The 18000-nt window shown below is 48.9% G+C and overlaps 1 protein-coding gene across 3 annotated transcripts; it reads left to right on the top strand.

The window, feature by feature from the left end:
- Nucleotides 1-228: 228 nt before the first annotated feature.
- Nucleotides 229-17365, top strand: LOC132777493 (UDP-GlcNAc:betaGal beta-1,3-N-acetylglucosaminyltransferase 9-like). Of its 3 annotated transcripts, none has more exons than XM_060779813.2 (3): nt 229-468; nt 2898-3460; nt 14865-17365. In XM_060779813.2, the coding sequence occupies exons 1-3, from the start codon at nt 260-262 to the stop codon at nt 15320-15322; spliced, it is 1230 nt and encodes a 409-aa protein (XP_060635796.2). In that variant the 5' UTR covers nt 229-259; the 3' UTR covers nt 15323-17365. The 3 variants fall into 3 exon arrangements, with proteins under 3 accessions (XP_060635796.2, XP_060635798.2, XP_060635795.2); XM_060779815.2 differs by having other exon boundaries at nt 407-451; nt 14865-17363; XM_060779812.2 differs by having other exon boundaries at nt 462-551; nt 14865-17362.
- Nucleotides 17366-18000: the final 635 nt, after the last annotated feature.

The raw sequence follows: 18000 nt of genomic DNA, 5'->3' as shown, positions 1-18000 counted from the left end.
TGATATTTAGCCCTTGTTGTCCCTACTCGGACAACAAGGGATCACCTAAGTAACAGTAAGTAAGTAATAGAAATTTTAGACAAAAAGTGAAAGCAAATAACCTGGCTTGGCTTATCTGCAGGGCAATGTCATTATTTACCTTACCCCTTATCAAAAGAAGAGTTTTTCCCCTTTTCTCTGGTAGGCTTTTAATACATTTTGAACTGACTAAAAGCCACCCCAAGGTGAGAACCGAACCTTAGCCACCTTTCTGCAGAGCATGGCAAGGGCCACCCCAATCCATTGGCAAGAGGCCGAGAGAGGACCATCTCTGGCTCTCTGCTGGGTTTCCTCCCTCCCCTTTCCTCCTGCCGAAGAGGGCTTTGGCACCGCCCTTGGCAGGGGAGCCTCCCTCCAGCAAAGGCTTCAGCCTTCAGCCTTCATTTCCAGCCTGCAGCCTGGTGGGGCACAGGTAGGAGGAGGACACAGGTGGGAAGAGGAGGAGGAGGGCAAAGGAGCCTTGTCTGGGTCACAGGAGGCAGAAAGGAGACTAAAGAGGCCTTCCTTGGCAGGTGAGGCAAGAAGCCATAGCTGGAGGGCAGGGAATCTGAGAGCGGTTTGGGAGAACCCTGAGGAGGGAACCGACCGGCAGGTGTTTTACAGGTGAAGGGCGGAGCTAGTGCTCCCAAACTTTTGGTGTCTCTTTGGGGCTGGGCGCTAAAGTCTTCACTGTCCCGCCATACATTTTGCTTCTGACTGTAAGAGCTGTTTAGCAGTGGAACTCTCTGCCCAGAGTGTGGTGGAGGCTTTGAAACAGAGGCTGGATGGCCATCTGTCGGAGGCACTTTGAATGTGTTTTTCCTGCTTCTTGGCAGAATGGGGTTGAATTGGATGGCCCACCAGGTCTTTTCCAACGCTAGGATTCTATGTTCAGCAGTGGAACTCTCTGCCCCAGAGTGTGGTGGAGGCTTTGAAACAGAGCCTGGATGGCCATCTGTCGGGGGTACTTTGAATGTGCTTTTCCTGCTTCTTGGCAGAATGGAGTTGGACTGGATGGCCTACCAGATCTCTTCCAATTCTAGGATTCTATGTTCAGCAGTGGAACTCTCTGCCCCGGAGTGTGGTGGAGGCTTTGAAACAGAGGCTGGATGGCCATCTGGTGGGGGTACTTTGAATGTGCTTTTCCTGCTTCTTGGCAGAATGGGGTTGAATTGGATGGCCCACCAGGTCTTTTCCAACGCTAGGATTCTATGTTCAGCAGTGGAACTCTCTGCCCCAGAGTGTGGTGGAGGCTTTGAAACAGAGCCTGGATGGCCATCTGTCGGGGGTACTTTGAATGTGCTTTTCCTGCTTCTTGGCAGAATGGAGTTGGACTGGATGGCCTACCAGATCTCTTCCAATTCTAGGATTCTATGTTCAGCAGTGGAACTCTCTGCCCCGGAGTGTGGTGGAGGCTTTGAAACAGAGGCTGGATGGCCATCTGTCGGGGGTGCTTTGAATGTGATTTTCCTGCTTCTTGGCAGAATGGGGTTGGACTGGATGGCCCACCAGGTCTCTTCCAACTCTAGGATTCTATGTTCAGCAGTGGAACTCTCTGCCCCAGAGTGTGGTGGAGGCTTTGAAAGAGAGGCTGGATGGCCATCTGTCGGGGGTGCTTTGAATGTGATTTTCTTGCCTCTTGACAGAATGGACTTGGACTGGATGGCCCACCAGGTCTCTCCAACTCTAGGATTCTATGTTCAGCAGTGGAACTCTCTGCCCCAGAGTGTGGTGGAGGCTCCTTCTTTGGAGGCTTTGAAGCAGAGGCTGGATGGCCATCTGTCAGGGGGTGCTTTGAATGTGTCTTTCCTGCTTCTTGGCAGAATGGGGTTGGACTGGGTGGCCCATGAGGTCTCTTCCAACTCTAGGATTCTATGTTCAGCAGTGGAACTCTCTGCCCCAGAGTGTGGTGGAGGCTCCTTACTTGGAGGCTTTGAAGCAGAGGCTGGATGGCCATCTGTCAGGGGTGCTTTGAATGTGTTTCTCCTGCTTCTTGGCAGAATGGGGTTGGACTGGATGGCCCATGAGGTCTCTTCCAACTCTAGGATTCTAGGATTCTATGTTCAGCAGTGGAACTCTCTGCCCCGGAGTGTGGTGGAGGCTTTGAAATAGAGGCTGGATGGCCATCTGTCGGGGGTGCATTGAATGTGTTTTTCCTGCTTCTTAGCAGAATGGGGTTGGACTGGATGGCCCATGAGGTCTCTTCCAACTAGGATTCTAGGATTCTATGTTCAGCAGTGGAACTCTCTGACCCAGAGTGTGGTGGAGGCTCCTTCTTTGGAGGCTTTGAAACAGAGGGTGGATGGCCATCTGTCAGGGGTGCTTTGAATTTGTTTCTCCTGCTTCTTGGCAGAATGGGGTTGGACTGGATGGCCCACCAGGTCTCTCCAACTCTAGGATTCTATGTTCAGCAGTGGAACTCTCTGCCCCAGAGTGTGGTGGAGGCTCCTTCTTTTGAGGGTTTGAAGCAGACTCTGGATGGCCATATGTCGGGGGTGCTTTGAATGCGATTTTCCTGCTTCTTGGCAGAATGGGGTTGGACTGGATGGCCCACCAGGTGGAGTGTGGTGGAGGCTTTGAAACAGAGGCTGGATGGCCATCTGTGGGGGGTGCTTTGAATGTGTTTTTCCTGCTTCTTGGCAGAATGGGGTTGGAACTGGATGGCCCACCAGGACTCTTCCAACTCTAGGTTTCTTGGATTCTATGTTGAGCAGTGGAACTCTCTGCCCCGGAGTGTGGTGGAGGCTTTGAAACAGAGGCTGGATGGCCATCTGTTGGGGGTGCTTTGAATGTGTTTTTCCTGCTTCTTGGCAGAATGGGGTTGGACTGGATGGCCCACCAGGTCTCTTCCAACTCTATGTTTCTATGATTCTGCCCAGGCTCACCATGAAGAAGTCCCACCGCTTTTGGGTGATGGTGGTGGTTCTCATCTGCGTCGTCATCTACGCCAGCTTTGTCACTCGGCACCATTTGGAGCCTCCGCCACCCCCTCGGGACAAAGCCGTCATCCTCAACAATGGCTCCACAACGATCCGCCTCGACGGGAGCGTCTACGAGGACTTCTTCCCGCAGCTCCAGCGCTACCAGTGCCATGAACTGGTCTCCCAGGAGGACCTGTGCCAGAAGGACCTCTCCCCAAAGGGCCCTCCACTGCTGCTCCTGGCCATCAAGTCCCACCCGTTCTCCCACCATCGGAGGTCCGTCCTACGCCGTACCTGGGCCCAACCGAGAGAGACGGGGGGCTTCCAATTGAGGCACGTCTTCCTCATGGCCATGGACCCCCACTCTAAACACTCCAACCTGGCGTGGGAGGAGAGCAAAGGCATCGGAGACATCCTGATGTGGGATTTTGAGGAGTCGCACCACAACCTGGCTCTCAAAGAGCGGTGCTTCCTGCAGTGGGCGCAAAGGCACTGCCAGCAAGCGGCCTTCGTCTTCAAAGGTAAGAGGGGAGGTGGGCGAGGTGGAAAGAGGAAGGGGAAGTGGAAGTGTCCTGGGGAAGAACCATCACGTAGGAGTGACAGCCCAGGAGTTGGAGCTTCCTCACTTGAAACCTGAGACCTCAGGAAGGCCCTCAGCCATCTTTAGCATTTGGCATTAGGTACGAAAGCGAGGAGGAGCTGAGGAGCCTTCTAATCAAGGTGAAAGAAGAAAGCGCAAAAGCCGGGTGGCAGCTAAACATCAAAAAAACCAAGATGATGGCAACAAGAATGATTGACAACTGGGAAAGAGAGGGAGAAAACGTGGAGGCCGTGACAGGGTTTGTATTTCTAGGTGCAAAGATGAGTGCAGATGCAGACTGAGGCCAGGACATCAGGAGACGCTTCCTTCTTGGGAGGAGAGCAATGTCCAGTCTCGATAAAATAGTGAAGAGTAGAGACATCAGACTGGCAACCAAGATCCATTGCCTAGTCCAAGCCATGGTCTTCCCTGTAGTCACCTACGGAGGTGAGAGCTGGACCTTCGGGAAGGCTGAGCGAAGAAGAGAGATGCTTTTGAGCTGTGGTGTTGGAGGAAAGTTCTGAGAGTGCCTTGGACTGCGAGAAGATCCAACCAGTCCATCCTCCAGGAAAGAAAGCCCAACTACTCATTGGAGGGAAGGAGAGTAGAGACAAAGTTGAAGTCCTTTGGCCACATCATGAGGAGGGAGGAAAGCCTAGAGAAGGGAATGATGCTGGGGAAAGTGGAAGGTAAAAGGAAGAGGGGCCGACCAAGGGCAAGGTGGATGGATGGCATCCTTGAAGTGACTGGACTGACCTTGAAGGAGCTGGGGGTGGTGACGGCCGACAGGGAGCTCTGGCGTGGGATGGTCCATGAGGTCACAAAGAGTCGGAGACGACTGAACGAATGAACAACAACAATCAAAGAGCATTCTGAACTCCACCAACGATGGAATTGAACCAAACTTGGCACACAGAACTCCCAGAGACGACTGAACGAATGAACAACAACAATCAAAGAGCATTCTGAACTCCACCAACGATGGAATTGAACCAAACTTGGCACACAGAACTCCCACAGACGACTGAACGAATGAACAACAACAATCAAAGAGCATTCTGAACTCCACCAACGATGGAATTGAACCAAACTTGGCACACAGAACTCCCAGAGACGACTGAACGAATGAACAACAACAATCAAAGAGCATTCTGAACTCCACCAACGATGGAATTGAACCAAACTTGGCACACAGAACTCCCAGAGACGACTGAACGAATGAACAACAACAATCAAAGAGCATTCTGAACTCCACCAACGATGGAATTGAACCAAACTTGGCACACAGAACTCCCAGAGACGACTGAACGAATGAACAACAACAATCAAAGAGCATTCTGAACTCCACCAACGATGGAATTGAACCAAACTTGGCACACAGAACTCCCAGAGACGACTGAACGAATGAACAACAACAACGAAAGGCAGGTGCCCACCCACAGCTTGCCTGTCAAACAGAGGGAAAAGGTGACATAACGTCTTGCCCTGCTTGGAGATTAATGTGCAAATCTTCGCTGAAGGAAATGTTTCCAGATCAAGATAAGGATTATTCCTTCACACTTCAAAGCTTATCACACAACACAACAGCACCTCGGACCAGGACTTTGCAGTTCTCCGGATGCTCTCTCAGTAGCAAAGCGCCTGGAAAGTGTTGCTTTTACAAACACAAACAACATGGGGTCGTTGCAGGTTTTTCGGGCTATATGGCCATGCTCTAGAACAGTGTTTCTCAACCTGGGGGTCGGGACCCCTCGGGGGGTCACGAGGGGGTTTCAGTGGGGTCATCAAAGACCATCATGAAACACATATTTCTGATGGTCTTAGGAAAGCTTTTGGCAGAGAAGGCTGAAGATCTTTCTGCCTGTCCTCATCCTTTTTGGTGTTGGTGAACTACAACTCCCAGAATTCCAAATCAGCCTCCCCCCCAACCCCACCAGTAGTTAATGTTGGCCATGTCAGTAGTGTGCCAAGTTTGGTGCAGATCCATTTTGGGCTGGATTCAGAGTGCTATAGGATTGTAGGTTAACTATAAATCCCAGCAACTACAACTCCCAAATGTCAAGGTCTATTTTCCCCAAACTCCACCAGTGTTTGCATTTGGGCATATTGAATATTCGTGCCAAGTTTGGTTCAGATCCATCATTGGGCTGTTGTAGGTTTTATCGGGCTATATGGCCATGTTCTATAAGCATTCTCTCCTGATATTTTGCCTGCATCTATTGCAAGCATCCTCACTACATCTGAGGATGCTTGCCATAGATGCAGGCAAAACGTCAGGAGAGAATGCCTCTAGAACATGGCCATATAGTCCGAAAAAACCTACAACAACCTAGTGATTCCGGCCATAAAAAGCCTTCGACAGATCTATCCTTGTTTGAGTCTGCAGTGCTCTCTGGATGTACGTGAACTACAACTCCAACACTCAAGGTCAATGCACACCAAACCGTTCCAGTACTTTCTGTTGGTTATGGGAGTTCTGTGTGCCAGGTTTGGTTCAATTCCATCGTCGGTAGAGCTCAGAATGCTCTTTTGGTTGAAGGTTACTATAAATCCCAGCAACTACAACTCCCAAATGACAAAATCAGTCTCCCCCCAACTCCACCAAATTTGGGTGTATTTACTATTTGTGCCAAATTTGGTCCAATGAATGAAAATACACCCTGCATATCGGATATTTACATGACGATTCATAACAGTAGCAAAATGACAGTTGTGAAGTAGCAATGAACATAATGTTATGGTTGGGGGTCACCACCACATGAGGAACTGTATTAAGGGGTCACAGCATTGGGAAGGTTGAGGAACACTGCTCTAGAAGCATTGTCTCCTGAATGCCATGGAGAAGAAGAACTCAACAGGTTCCTGGACCATCTCAACAGCATCCACCCAAACATATGGTTCAGATATGTGGATGACACCTTCACCATTTGGAGCCATGGAGAAGAAGAACTCAACAGGTTCCTGGACCATCTCAACAGCATCCACCCAAACATATGGTTCAGATATGTGGATGACACCTTCACCATTTGGAGCCATGGAGAAGAAGAACTCAACAGGTTCCTGGACCATCTCAACAGCATCCACCCAAACATATGGTTCAGATATGTGGATGACACCTTCACCATTTGGAGCCATGGAGAAGAAGAACTCAACGGGTTCCTGGACCATCTCAACAGCATCCTCCCAAACATCCAGGTCACCATGGAAGAAGAAAAGGAAGGAAGGCTGCCTTTTCTAGATGTCCTAGTCAGCCGCAAACCAGATCAACAATTGGGTCACACTGTTTACAGAAAACCCACACACAGAGATAGAGATCTACATCGAAACTCCAACCATCACCCAAGTAAAAAAAGAAGCACCATGAAAGCCTTGGCAGACCGTGCAAAAAGAATCTGCGAAGCCCACCTCCTCCAAGATGAACTGAACCACATCAACTGGGCTCTCCAGGCCAAGGGAGACTCCACCTCAGACATCAGAAGAGCTGCAAGACCACCAAGAAGAAGCCACGAGAGTCAAGACGAAGATCCACCCAGAGGAAGAGTGTTCTTGCCATACGCCAAGGGAACCACTGACTGCAGAGTGAAGCTGATGAGGAAACACAACACACAAACTATCAACAGACCCACCAAGACAATCCAACCAATGCTTCGTTCAGCAAAGGACAAGAGGGATCCTCTCACTTCTGCAAGAGTCTACCGTGTACCATGCAGCTGTGGACAAGAAGTCTCCATAGGGACCACCAAACGCACCTTTGCCCAGACACGCATCAAGGAACATGAAAGGCACTGCAGACTCCTTCAACCAGAGAAGGAGTCTGCAGAGCACCTGAGGAACCAACCTGGACACAGCATATTATTTGAGAAGACAGAAATGCTGGACCACTCTCACAACCACCATGTCAGACTACACAGAGAAGCCATTGAAATACGCAAGCATGTGGACAATTTCAACAGAAAGGAGGAAACCATGAAAATGAACAAAATCTGGCTACCAGTATTAAAAAAACTCTAAAATTACAACAGCACAACAACAGAGAGGAAATAAACAAGGACATCTCATCACCTCTCAGCAAAAGTTTGCTCTAGGAACTGTCAGGCCATTACATGCTAATCAAGGTGATCAGTTGACACATTCACACCTAGCTCCAGCAGGCAAGAGTCCTTTGTCCCACCCTGTCATTCCACAGATATATAAACCCTTTTTCCTAGTTCCAACAGACCTCACTACCTCTGAGGATGCTTGCCATAGATGCAGGCGAAACATCAGGAGAGAATGCCTCTAGACCATGGCCATATAGCCCGAAAAAACCTACAACAACCCATTCTCTCCTGACATTCTGCCTGCATCTGTGGCAAGCATACACAGATCTGACAACCTCTGAGGATGCTTGCCATAGATGCAGGCGAAACGGCAGTAGAGAATGCCTCTAGAACATGGCCATTCCCAACCTCTGAGGATGCTTGCCATAGATGCAGGCAAAACGTCAGGAGAGAATGCTTCTAGAACATGGCCATTCCCAACCTCTGAGGATGCTTGCCATAGATGCAGGCAAAACGTCAGGAGAGAATGCTTCTAGAACATGGCCATTCCCAACCTCTGAGGATGCTTGCCATAGATGCAGGCGAAACGTCAGGAGAGAATGCTTCTAGAACATGGCCATTCCCAACCTCTGAGGATGCTTGCCATAGATGCAGGCAAAACGTCAGGAGAGAATGCTTCTAGAACATGGCCATTCCCAACCTCTGAGGATGCTTGCCATAGATGCAGGCGAAACGTCAGGAGAGAATGCTTCTAGAACATGGCCATTCCCAACCTCTGAGGATGCTTGCCATAGATGCAGGCAAAACGTCAGGAGAGAATGCTTCTAGAACATGGCCATTCCCAACCTCTGAGGATGCTTGCCATAGATGCAGGCGAAACGTCAGGAGAGAATGCTTCTAGAACATGGCCATTCCCAACCTCTGAGGATGCTTGCCATAGATGCAGGTGAAACAGCAGGAGAGAATGCTTCAAGAACATGGCCATTCTCAACCTCTGAGGATGCTTGCCATAGATGCAGGCGAAACTTCAGGAGAGAATGCTTCAAGAACATGGCCATTCTCAACCTCTGAGGATGCTTGCCATAGATGCAGGCGAAACGTCAGGAGAGAATGCTTCTATAACATGGGCATTCCCAACCTCTGAGGATGCTTGCCATAGATGCAGGCAAAACGTCAGGAGAGAATGCTTCTAGAACATGGCCATTCCCAACCTCTGAGGATGCTTGCCATAGATGCAGGCGAAACGGCAGGAGAGAATGCTTCTAGAACATGGCCATTCCCAACCTCTGAGGATGCTTGCCATAGATGCAGGCGAAACGGCAGGAGAGAATGCTTCTAGAACATGGCCATTCCCAACCTCTGAGGATGCTTGCCATAGATGCAGGCGAAACGTCAGGAGAGAATGCTTCTAGAACATGGGCATTCCCAACCTCTGAGGATGCTTGCCATAGATGCTTGGGGTCTTTTCTCAGGCCCTCTCTCCCTCACCATCCTACCCTTCCTTCTCTTCCTTCTTCCATCCTTCCTTCCTTATCTCCTTCTTTCTCCTTCCCTCCCTCCTTCCTTCCCTTACACCCTTTCATCCTACCTTCCCTCTCCCTTTCCTCCCCTCTCTCCCTCTTTTTCCTTCCTTCCTTCCCTTTTGTCTTTCCTTCATTTTCTCTTTCCTTCCTCCTTCCATCCTTATCTCCCTTTCTCCTTCCCTCCCCTTACGCCCTTTCGTCCTTCCTTAATCCTTCTTTCCTCCCCTCTCTCCCTCTTTTTCCTTCCTTCCCTTTTGTCTTTCCTTCCTTCTCTTTCCTTCCTCCTTCCATCCTTATCTCCCTCTTTCTCCTTCTCTCCTTCTTTCCTTTCCTTACACTCTTCCGTCCTTCCTTTCCCCTTCCTTCCTTCCTTCCTTCCTTCCTTTATGCCCTTTTGTCCTTCCTTCCCCCTTTCCTCCCCCTCCCTCTTTTTCCTTCCTTCCCTTTTGTCTTTCCTTGATTCTCTTTCCTTTCTCCTTCCATCCTTATCTCCCTCTTTCTCCTTCCCTCCTTCTTTCCTTACACTCTTCCGTCCTTCCTTTCCTCTTTCTTCCTTCCTTAATCTTTCTTTCCTTCCCTCTCTCCCTTTTTCTTTCCTTCCTTCCCTTTTGTCTTTTCTTCCTTCTCTTTCCTTCCTCCTTCCATCCTTATCTCCCTCTTTCTCCTTCCCTCCTTCTTTCCTTTCCTTACTCTTCCATCCTTCCTTTCCCCTTTCTCCCTTCCTTCTCTTACGCCCTTTCGTCCTTCCTTCCCCCTTTCCTCCCCCTCCCTCTTTTTCCTTCCTTCCCTTTTGTCTTTCCTTCCTTCTCTCTTTCTTTCCTTCCTCCTTCCATCCTTATCTTCCTCTTTCTCCTTACCTCCTTCTTTCCTTTCCTTACACTCTTCAGTCCTTCCTTTCCCCTTCCTTCCTTCCTTCCTTCCTTCCTTCCTTCCTTCCTTCCTTCCTTCCCTTACGCCCTTTGTCCTTCCTTCCCCCTTTCCTCCTCCTCCCTCTTTTTCCTTCCTTCCCTTTTGTCTTTCCTTCCTTCTCTCTTTCCTTCCTCCTTCCATCCTTATCTCCCTCTTTCTCCTTCCCTCCTTCTTTCCTTTCCTTACACTCTTCTGTCCTTCCTTTCCCCTTCCTTCCTTCCTTCCTTCCTTCCTTCCTTCCTTCCTTCCTTCCTTCCTTCCCTTACACCCTTTTGTCCTTCCTTCCCCTTTTCCTCCCCCTACCTCTTTTTCCTTCCTTCCCTTTTGTCTTTCCTTCCTTCTCTTTCCTTCCTCCTTCCATCCTTATCTCCCTCTTTCTCCTTCCCTCCTCCTTTCCTTTCCTTACACTTTTCCATCCTTCCTTTCCCCTTTCTTCCTTCCCTTACGCCCTTTCGTCCTTCCTTCCTCCTTTCCTCCCCCTCCCTCTTTTTCCTTCCTTCCCTTTAGTCTTTCCTTCATTCTCTTTCCTTCCTCCTTCCATCATTATCTCCCTCTTCTCCTTCCCTCCTTTCCTTACACTCTTCTGTCCATCCTTCCATCCTTTCCTCTTTCTTTCTTCCTTCCTTCCCTTATGCCCTTTTGTCCTTCCTTCCATCCTTCCTTCCCCTTTTCCTCCCCTCTCCCTTTTTCCTCCCTTACCTTTTGTCTTTCCTTCATTCTCTTTCCTTCCTCCTTCCATCCTTATCTCCCTCTTCTCCTTCCCTCCTTTCCTTACACTCTTCTGTCCATCCTTCTATCCTTTCCTCTTCCTTCCTTCCTTCCCTTATGCCCTTTCATCCTTCCTTCCTCCCCTTTCCTCCCCTCTCTCCCTCTTTTTCCTTCCTTCCTTCCCTTTTGTCTTTCCTTCATTCTCTCTTTCTTTCCTCCTTCCATCCTTATCTCCCTTTCACCTTCCCTTCCTTCCTTCCTTCCTTCCTTCCTTCCTTCCTTCCTTCCTTCCTTCCTTCCTTCTTTCCCTTCCCTTCCACTCTTCTGTCCTTCCTTCCTTTCCTCCCATCTCTTCCTCTTTTTCCTTCCTTCTCTCTTTCCTTCCTCCTTCCCGCCCTCCCTCTTTCTCCCTCCCTCCTTCCCTTCCACCCTTTCGTCCTTCTTCCCTTCCTGCCCTCTTCCCTCCTCTCCCCCTCTTTTTTCTTCCTTTCTTCCCTTGTGTCTTTCCTTTTCTTTCCTCCCTTCCCTTCCACCCTTACATCCTTCTCTTCCTTTCTTCCCTCTTTCCTCCCTCCTTCCCTTTCTCCTTCCTTCCTTCCCTTTTGTCTTTCCTTCCTTCTCTCTTTCCTCCCTCCCTCTCTCCCCTTCCACCCTTCTCTTCTTCTCTTCCCCCCTTCTCTTTTTCCTTCCTCCTTTCTTCCTGGGGGATGTTTAGCTGGGAGAAGAGATGGTTAAGATGGAACATGAGAACCATGTCTCAAAATTTCAAGGGGTGTCCCATTAAGGCAGAGGGGGGGACTGACCTTCTGATGTTCCAGAGACCAGGGCACAAGAAGGAAACAAAGGATTCAAATGTCAGGGAAAAAGAGACGACTGAAAGATCAGGAAAACCTTCCTGGAGAGTGCTAGGTGGTCCTGGAGATTAGGAAGAGTACTAGGTGGTCTTGGAGATTAGGAAGAACTTCCTGGAGAGTGCTAGGTGGTCTTGGAGATTAGGAAGAACTTCCTGGGGAGTGCTAGGTGGTCTTGGAGATTAGGAAGAACTTCCTGGAGAGTGGTGCTAGGTGGTCTTGGAGATTAGGAAGAACTTCCTGGGGAGTGGTGCTAGGTGGTCTTGGAGATTAGGAAGAACTTCCTGGGGAGTGCTAGGTGGTCTTGGAGATTAGGAAGAACTTCCTAGAGAGTGGTGCTAGGTGGTCTTGGAGATCAGGAAAACCTTCCTGGAGTGTGCTAGGTGGTCTTGGAGATTAGGAAGAGCTTCCTGGAGAATGCTAGGTGGTCTTGGAGATTAGGAAGAACATCCTGGAGAGTGCTAGGTGGTTTTGGAGATTAGGAAGAGCTTCCTGGAGAGTGCTAGGTGGTCTAGGAGATTAGGAAGAACTTCCTGGAGAGTGCTAGGTGGTTTTGGAGATTAGGAAGAACCTCCTGGAGTGTGCTAGGTGGTCTTGGAGATTAGGAAGAACTTCCTGGAAAATGCTAGGTGGTCTTGGAGATTAGGAAGAGCTTCCTGGATAGTGCTAGGTGGTCTTGGAGATTAGGAAGAACTTCCTGGAGAGTGCGAGGTGGTCTTGGAGATTAGGAAGAACTTCCTGGAGAGTGCTAGGTGGTCTAGGAGATTAGGAAGAACTGGGGAGTGCTAGGTGGTCTTGGAGATTAGGAAGAACTTCCTGGAAAATGCTAGGTGGTCTTGGAGATTAGGAAGAGCTTCCTGGAGAGTGCGAGGTGGTCTTGGAGATTAGGAAGAACATCCTGGAGAGTGCTAGGTGGCCCTGGAGATTAGGAAGAACTTCCTGGAGAGTGCTAGGTGGTCTTGGAGATTAGGAAGAGCTTCCTGGAGAGTGCTAGGTGGTCTTGGAGATTAGGAAGAACTTCCTGGAGAGTGCTAGGTGGTCTTGGAGATTAGGAAGAACTTCCTGGAGAGTGCTAGGTGGCTTTGGAGATTAGGAAGAACTTCCTGGAGAGTGCTAGGTGGGTCTTGGAGATTAGGAAGAACTTCCTGGAGAGTGCTAGGTGGTCTTGGAGATTAGAAAGAACTTCCTGGAGAGTGCTCGGTGGTCTTGGAGATTAGGAAGAACTTCCTGGAGACTTGTTGTAGGTTTTTCCGGGCTATATGGCCATGTTCTGGCTGCTAGGTGGTCTTGGAGATTAAGAAGAACTTCCTGGAGAGTGCTAGGTGGTCTTGGAGATTAGAAAGAACTTCCTGGAGAGTGCTAGGTGGTCTTGGAGATTAGAAAGAACTTCCTGGAGAGTGCTAGGTGGTCTTGGAGATTAGGAAGAACTTCCCGGAGAGTGCTAGGTGGTCTTGGAGATTAGAAAGAACTTCCCGGAGAGTGCTAGGTGGTCTTGGAGATTAGAAATAACTTCCCGGAGAGTGCTAGGTGGTCTTGGAGATTAGAAAGAACTTCCTGGAGAGTGCTAGGTGGTCTTGGAGATTAGGAAGAACTTCCTGGAGAGTTGTTGTAGGTTTTTCCGGGCTATATGGCCATGTTCTGGCTGCTAGGTGGTCTTGGAGATTAAGAAGAACTTCCTGGAGAGTGCTAGATGGTCTTGGAGATTAGAAAGAACTTCCTGGAGAGTGCTAGGTGGTCTTGGAGATTAGGAAGAACTTCCTGGAGAGTTGTTGTAGGTTTTTCCGGGCTATATGGCCATGTTCTGGCTGCTAGGTGGTCTTGGAGATTAGGAAGAACTTCCCGGAGAGTGCTAGGTGGTCTTGGAGATTAGAAAGAACTTCCCGGAGAGTGCTAGGTGGTCTTGGAGATTAGAAATAACTTCCCGGAGAGTGCTAGGTGGTCTTGGAGATTAGAAAGAACTTCCTGGAGAGTGCTAGGTGGTCTTGGAGATTAGGAAGAACTTCCTGGAGAGTTGTTGTAGGTTTTTCCGGGCTATATGGCCATGTTCTGGCTGCTAGGTGGTCTTGGAGATTAAGAAGAACTTCCTGGAGAGTGCTAGATGGTCTTGGAGATTAGAAAGAACTTCCTGGAGAGTGCTAGGTGGTCTTGGAGATTAGGAAGAACTTCCTGGAGAGTTGTTGTAGGTTTTTCCGGGCTATATGGCCATGTTCTGGCTGCTAGGTGGTCTTGGAGATTAGGAAGGACTTCCTGGAGAGCTCTAGGTGGCCTTGGAGATTAGGAGGAACTTCCTGGAGAGTGCTAGGTGGTCTTGGAGATTAGGAAGAACTTCCTGGAGAGTGCTAGGTGGTCTTGGAGATTAGGAAGAACTTCCTGGAGAGTTGTTGTAGGTTTTTCCGGGCTATATGGCCATGTTCTAGCTGCTAGGTGGTCTTGGAGATTAGGAAGAACTTCCTGGAGAATGCTAGATGGTCTTGGAGATTAAGAAGGACTTCCTGGAGAGTGCTAGGTGGTATTGGGGATTAGGATGAACTTCCTGGAGAGTGCTAGGTGGTCTTGGAGATTATTTATTTATTTATTTATTTATTTATTTATTTATTATTTGCATTTATTGACCGCCCCTCTCAGCCCGAGGGCGACTCGGGGCGGTGAACAGCAACAAAAAAAGGACAGTGTACAATAAGTCAAGACAATACAAACCAGACAATACAAACATAACATATACTTATACTAAAAAGGACTTCCTGGAGAGTGCTAGGTGGTCTTGGAGATTAGGAAGAACTTCCTGGAGAGTTGTTGTAGGTTTTTCCGGGCTATATGGCCATGTTCTGGCTAGGTGGTCTTGGAGATTGGGAAGAACTTCCTGGGGAGTGCTAGGTGGTCTAGGTGGTGTGGTGGATTCTCCTTCTCTGGAGGCATTTCCGCAGAGGCTGTCTATTGGGAATGCTTTGATTGTGCCTTCCTGCATGGCAGGGGGTTGGACTGGATGGCCCTTGGAGGTCTCTTCCAACTAGGATTCTATATCGGGGTAGGCAATATCGGGTCTAACCTTAACTCTAACCATCAACCCGCTTCCTCCTAGCCCACCCACCCTGCTCTGTCCCGCCATACAGCCCCCCAAGTTAGAAAGTTTGCCCCTTCCTGTCTTAAGTGCATCCTCAGGCACTTAAGTTGTTTTGGGCAGGAGTTCTTCCAAAGCCAGGAGAAAGGACTATGTAGGGCAACAAAGGAATGCTTATCATGATTTATGAGTGAATTAATTACCTCCGTTTGCAAATGCAGAGTTGCTAAGTGACCGTTGCCCTGTTGCCTTTCAGGGGACGACGACCTCTTCGTCAACATCGATGCGCTCACCGATTACCTTCACCGGACGCCCAACGTTTCCGAATTCATCCATGGCAACATTCAGTACCGTTCGGCCGTAGTGAGAAAGGGGAAATATGCGGTGTCCACGGCTTTCTACCCGCTGAATGTGTACCCCAACTTTGCCTCTGGCGGGGGGTTCATCATGCCCCAGCCCGCCATCCCAGAACTCTACAGCGCATCGTTGCGGCTGCCGGTCTTCCCGCTGGATGACGTTTACCTGGGGTTCCTGGCCTTGGCGGCGGGGATCCAGTACCACCACGACAGGCACTTCCGTGTGTGGGGGCCCCCAAAGGATGAACTCGAAGTGTACCGGGACTCTGTGGTTGTCCATGGGATCTCGATGGAGAGGATCGAGCAAGTGTGGAAGGAGATCCAGAAGCCCATCCAGAAAGGCACTCCTGGCCACTAGCCTTGGCGCATGGGCAGAGAGGGGTCTCAAGCCCTCCCTCTGCCCACGGACAAGGATGTGGTCAACGGGCAGATTGCCTTGCGTCCACTAGCAAGGAGTTCTTTGAGTGGCTGCATTTTGAAAAAGAGGGTGATCAGAAGCAGCTATCTGATTGGAAGGGCCCTCGTCCTGGTTTGGCCTCGCACATGAGAATCAGAGAATCCCCCAATGGGCAGGGGGTCTCGGGGGCCATCTAGTCCAGTGTTTCTCAATCTTGGAGGGGTCACGAGAGAGTTTCAGAGGGGTCGCCAAAGACCATTAGAAAACACGTATTTCTGATGGTCTTAAGAATCCCTTTGGAATAGTCCTTTGGGTTCACAGTGCTCTCTAGATGTAGGTGAACTATATCTCCCCTAAATCACCGTCGGTTCATCCAAAATCCCTTCAGTATTTTCTGTTGGTTATGGGGGTTCTGTGTGGGACGTTTGGCCCATTTCTATCGGTGGTGTGATTCAGAGCGCTCTTTGATTCTAGGTGAACTATAAATCCCAGCAATTAGTACAATTAGTACAGAGAAGCCATTGAAATCCACAAGCATGTGGACAATTTCAACAGAAAGGAAGAGACCATGAAAATGAACAAAATCTGGCTACCAGTATTAAAAAACTCTAAAATTACAACAGCAAAACAGCAGAGAGGAAACAACCAGGCACATCTTAACACCTCTCAACAAAAGATTTTCCCAGGCTCAGCCAGGCCTTCAAATGCTAATGAAGGTGATCAGTTGAAACATTCACACCTGGCTCCAGCAGACAAGAGCTCTTTGCCCCACCGCAGCCATTCCACAGATATATAAACTCATTGTCCTAATTCCAACAGACCTCACTACCTCTGAGGATGCTTGCCATAGATGCAGGTGAAACATCAGGAGAAATGCCTCTAGAACATGGCCCTATAGCCCGAAAAAACCCACAAGGACCTAATTAGTACAATTCCCAAATGTCATGATCTATTTTCCCCAAACTCCACCAGTGTTCACATTGGGGCATCTTGAGAATTTGTGCCATGTTTGGTCCAGATCCATCATTGTTTGAGTCGACAGTGCTCTCCAGATGTAGATGAACTACAACTCCAGAACTCAAGGTCAATGCCCACCAAACTCTTCCAGTATTTTCTGTTGGTCATGGGAGTTCTGTGTGCTAAAATTGTTTCAATTCCATCCTTGGTGGAGTCCAGAATGCTCTTTGATTGTAGGTGGACTATAAATCCCAGCAACTACAACTCCCAAATGACAAAAATCAACTACAACTCCCAAATGCCAAATTTGGTCCAGTGGATGAAAATACATCCTGCATATCAGATAGCTACATTACGACTTGTAACAGTAGCAAAATTTGTCATGGGAGTTCAGTGTGGCAAGTTTGGTTTAATTCCATCATTGGTGGAGTTCAGAATGATTGCAGGTGAACTATAAATCCCAGTATCTACAACTCCTAAATGACAAGATCAATCCACGCCAACCCCACTAGGATTCAAATGTGGGCGTATCGGGTATTTGTGCCAAATTTGGTCCAGTGAATGAAAATACATCTTCCATATCAGATATTTACATCACGATTCATAACAATAGCAAAATTACAGTTGTGAAGTAGCAACAAAAATAATTATATGGTTAGGGGTCACCACAACATGAGGAATTCTACTAAGGGGTCACGGCATCCGGAAGGTTGAGAACCACTGGTCTAGTCCATCCCCTGCCATGCAGAAATACACAGCTAAGGCATCATCAAACCTCTGTTTGAACTTCAGCCACAACACTATGGGTCATGTATACACCTTGTCCGCGATGGCAAGGAGAAAGCCTCTATGATGCTTCTGAACTGATATTGGGAGGGATAGCCAATACTCCAGAGGACGGGAGCAGGATTCAAAACGATCTTGACAGATGAGAGAGATGAATGGGCCAAAACTAACACAATGAAGTTCAACAGGGACAAATGCAAGATACTCCACTTTGGCAGGAAAAATGAAATGCAAAGATACAGAATGGGGGACGCCTGGCTCGAGAGCAGTACGTGTGAAAAAGATCTTGGAGTCCTCGTGGACAACAAGTTAAACATGAGCCAGGAATGTGATGTGGCGGCAAAAAAAGCCAATGGGATTTTGGCCTGCATCAAGAGGAGCCTAGTGTCTAGATCCAGGGAAGTCATGCTCCCCATGCTCTATTCCGCTTTGGTTAGACCACTTTACCTGGAATATTGTGTCCAATTCTGGGCACCACAATTGAAGAGAGATATTGACAAGCTGGAATGTGTCCAGAGGAGGGCGACTAAAACGATAAAAGGTCTGGAGAACAAGCCCTATGAGGAGTGGCTTAAGGAGCTGGGCATGTTTAGCCTGAAGAAGAGAAGGCTGAGAGGAGATATGATGAGTGCCATGTATTAATATGTGAGAAGAAGCCACAGGGAGGAGGGAGCAAGCTTGTTTTCTGCTTCCTTGGAGACTAGGACGCAAAGGAACAATGGCTTCAAACTACAAGAGAGGAGATTCCATCTGAACATGAGGAAGAACTTCCTGACTCTGAGAGCCGTTCAGCAGTGGAACTCTCTGCCCCGGAGTGTGGTGGAGGCTCCTTCTTTGGAAGCTTTTAAACAGAGGCTGGATGGCCATCTGTGAGGGGTGATTTGAATGCAATATTC

The sequence above is a fragment of the Anolis sagrei genome, chromosome 6 (assembly GCF_037176765.1).
Source record: "Anolis sagrei isolate rAnoSag1 chromosome 6, rAnoSag1.mat, whole genome shotgun sequence".
Taxonomy (NCBI): Eukaryota; Metazoa; Chordata; class Lepidosauria; order Squamata; family Dactyloidae; genus Anolis; species Anolis sagrei.
The sequence above is the reverse complement of the archived record's forward strand: the minus strand, read 5'-3'. Positions and strand labels throughout refer to the sequence as shown.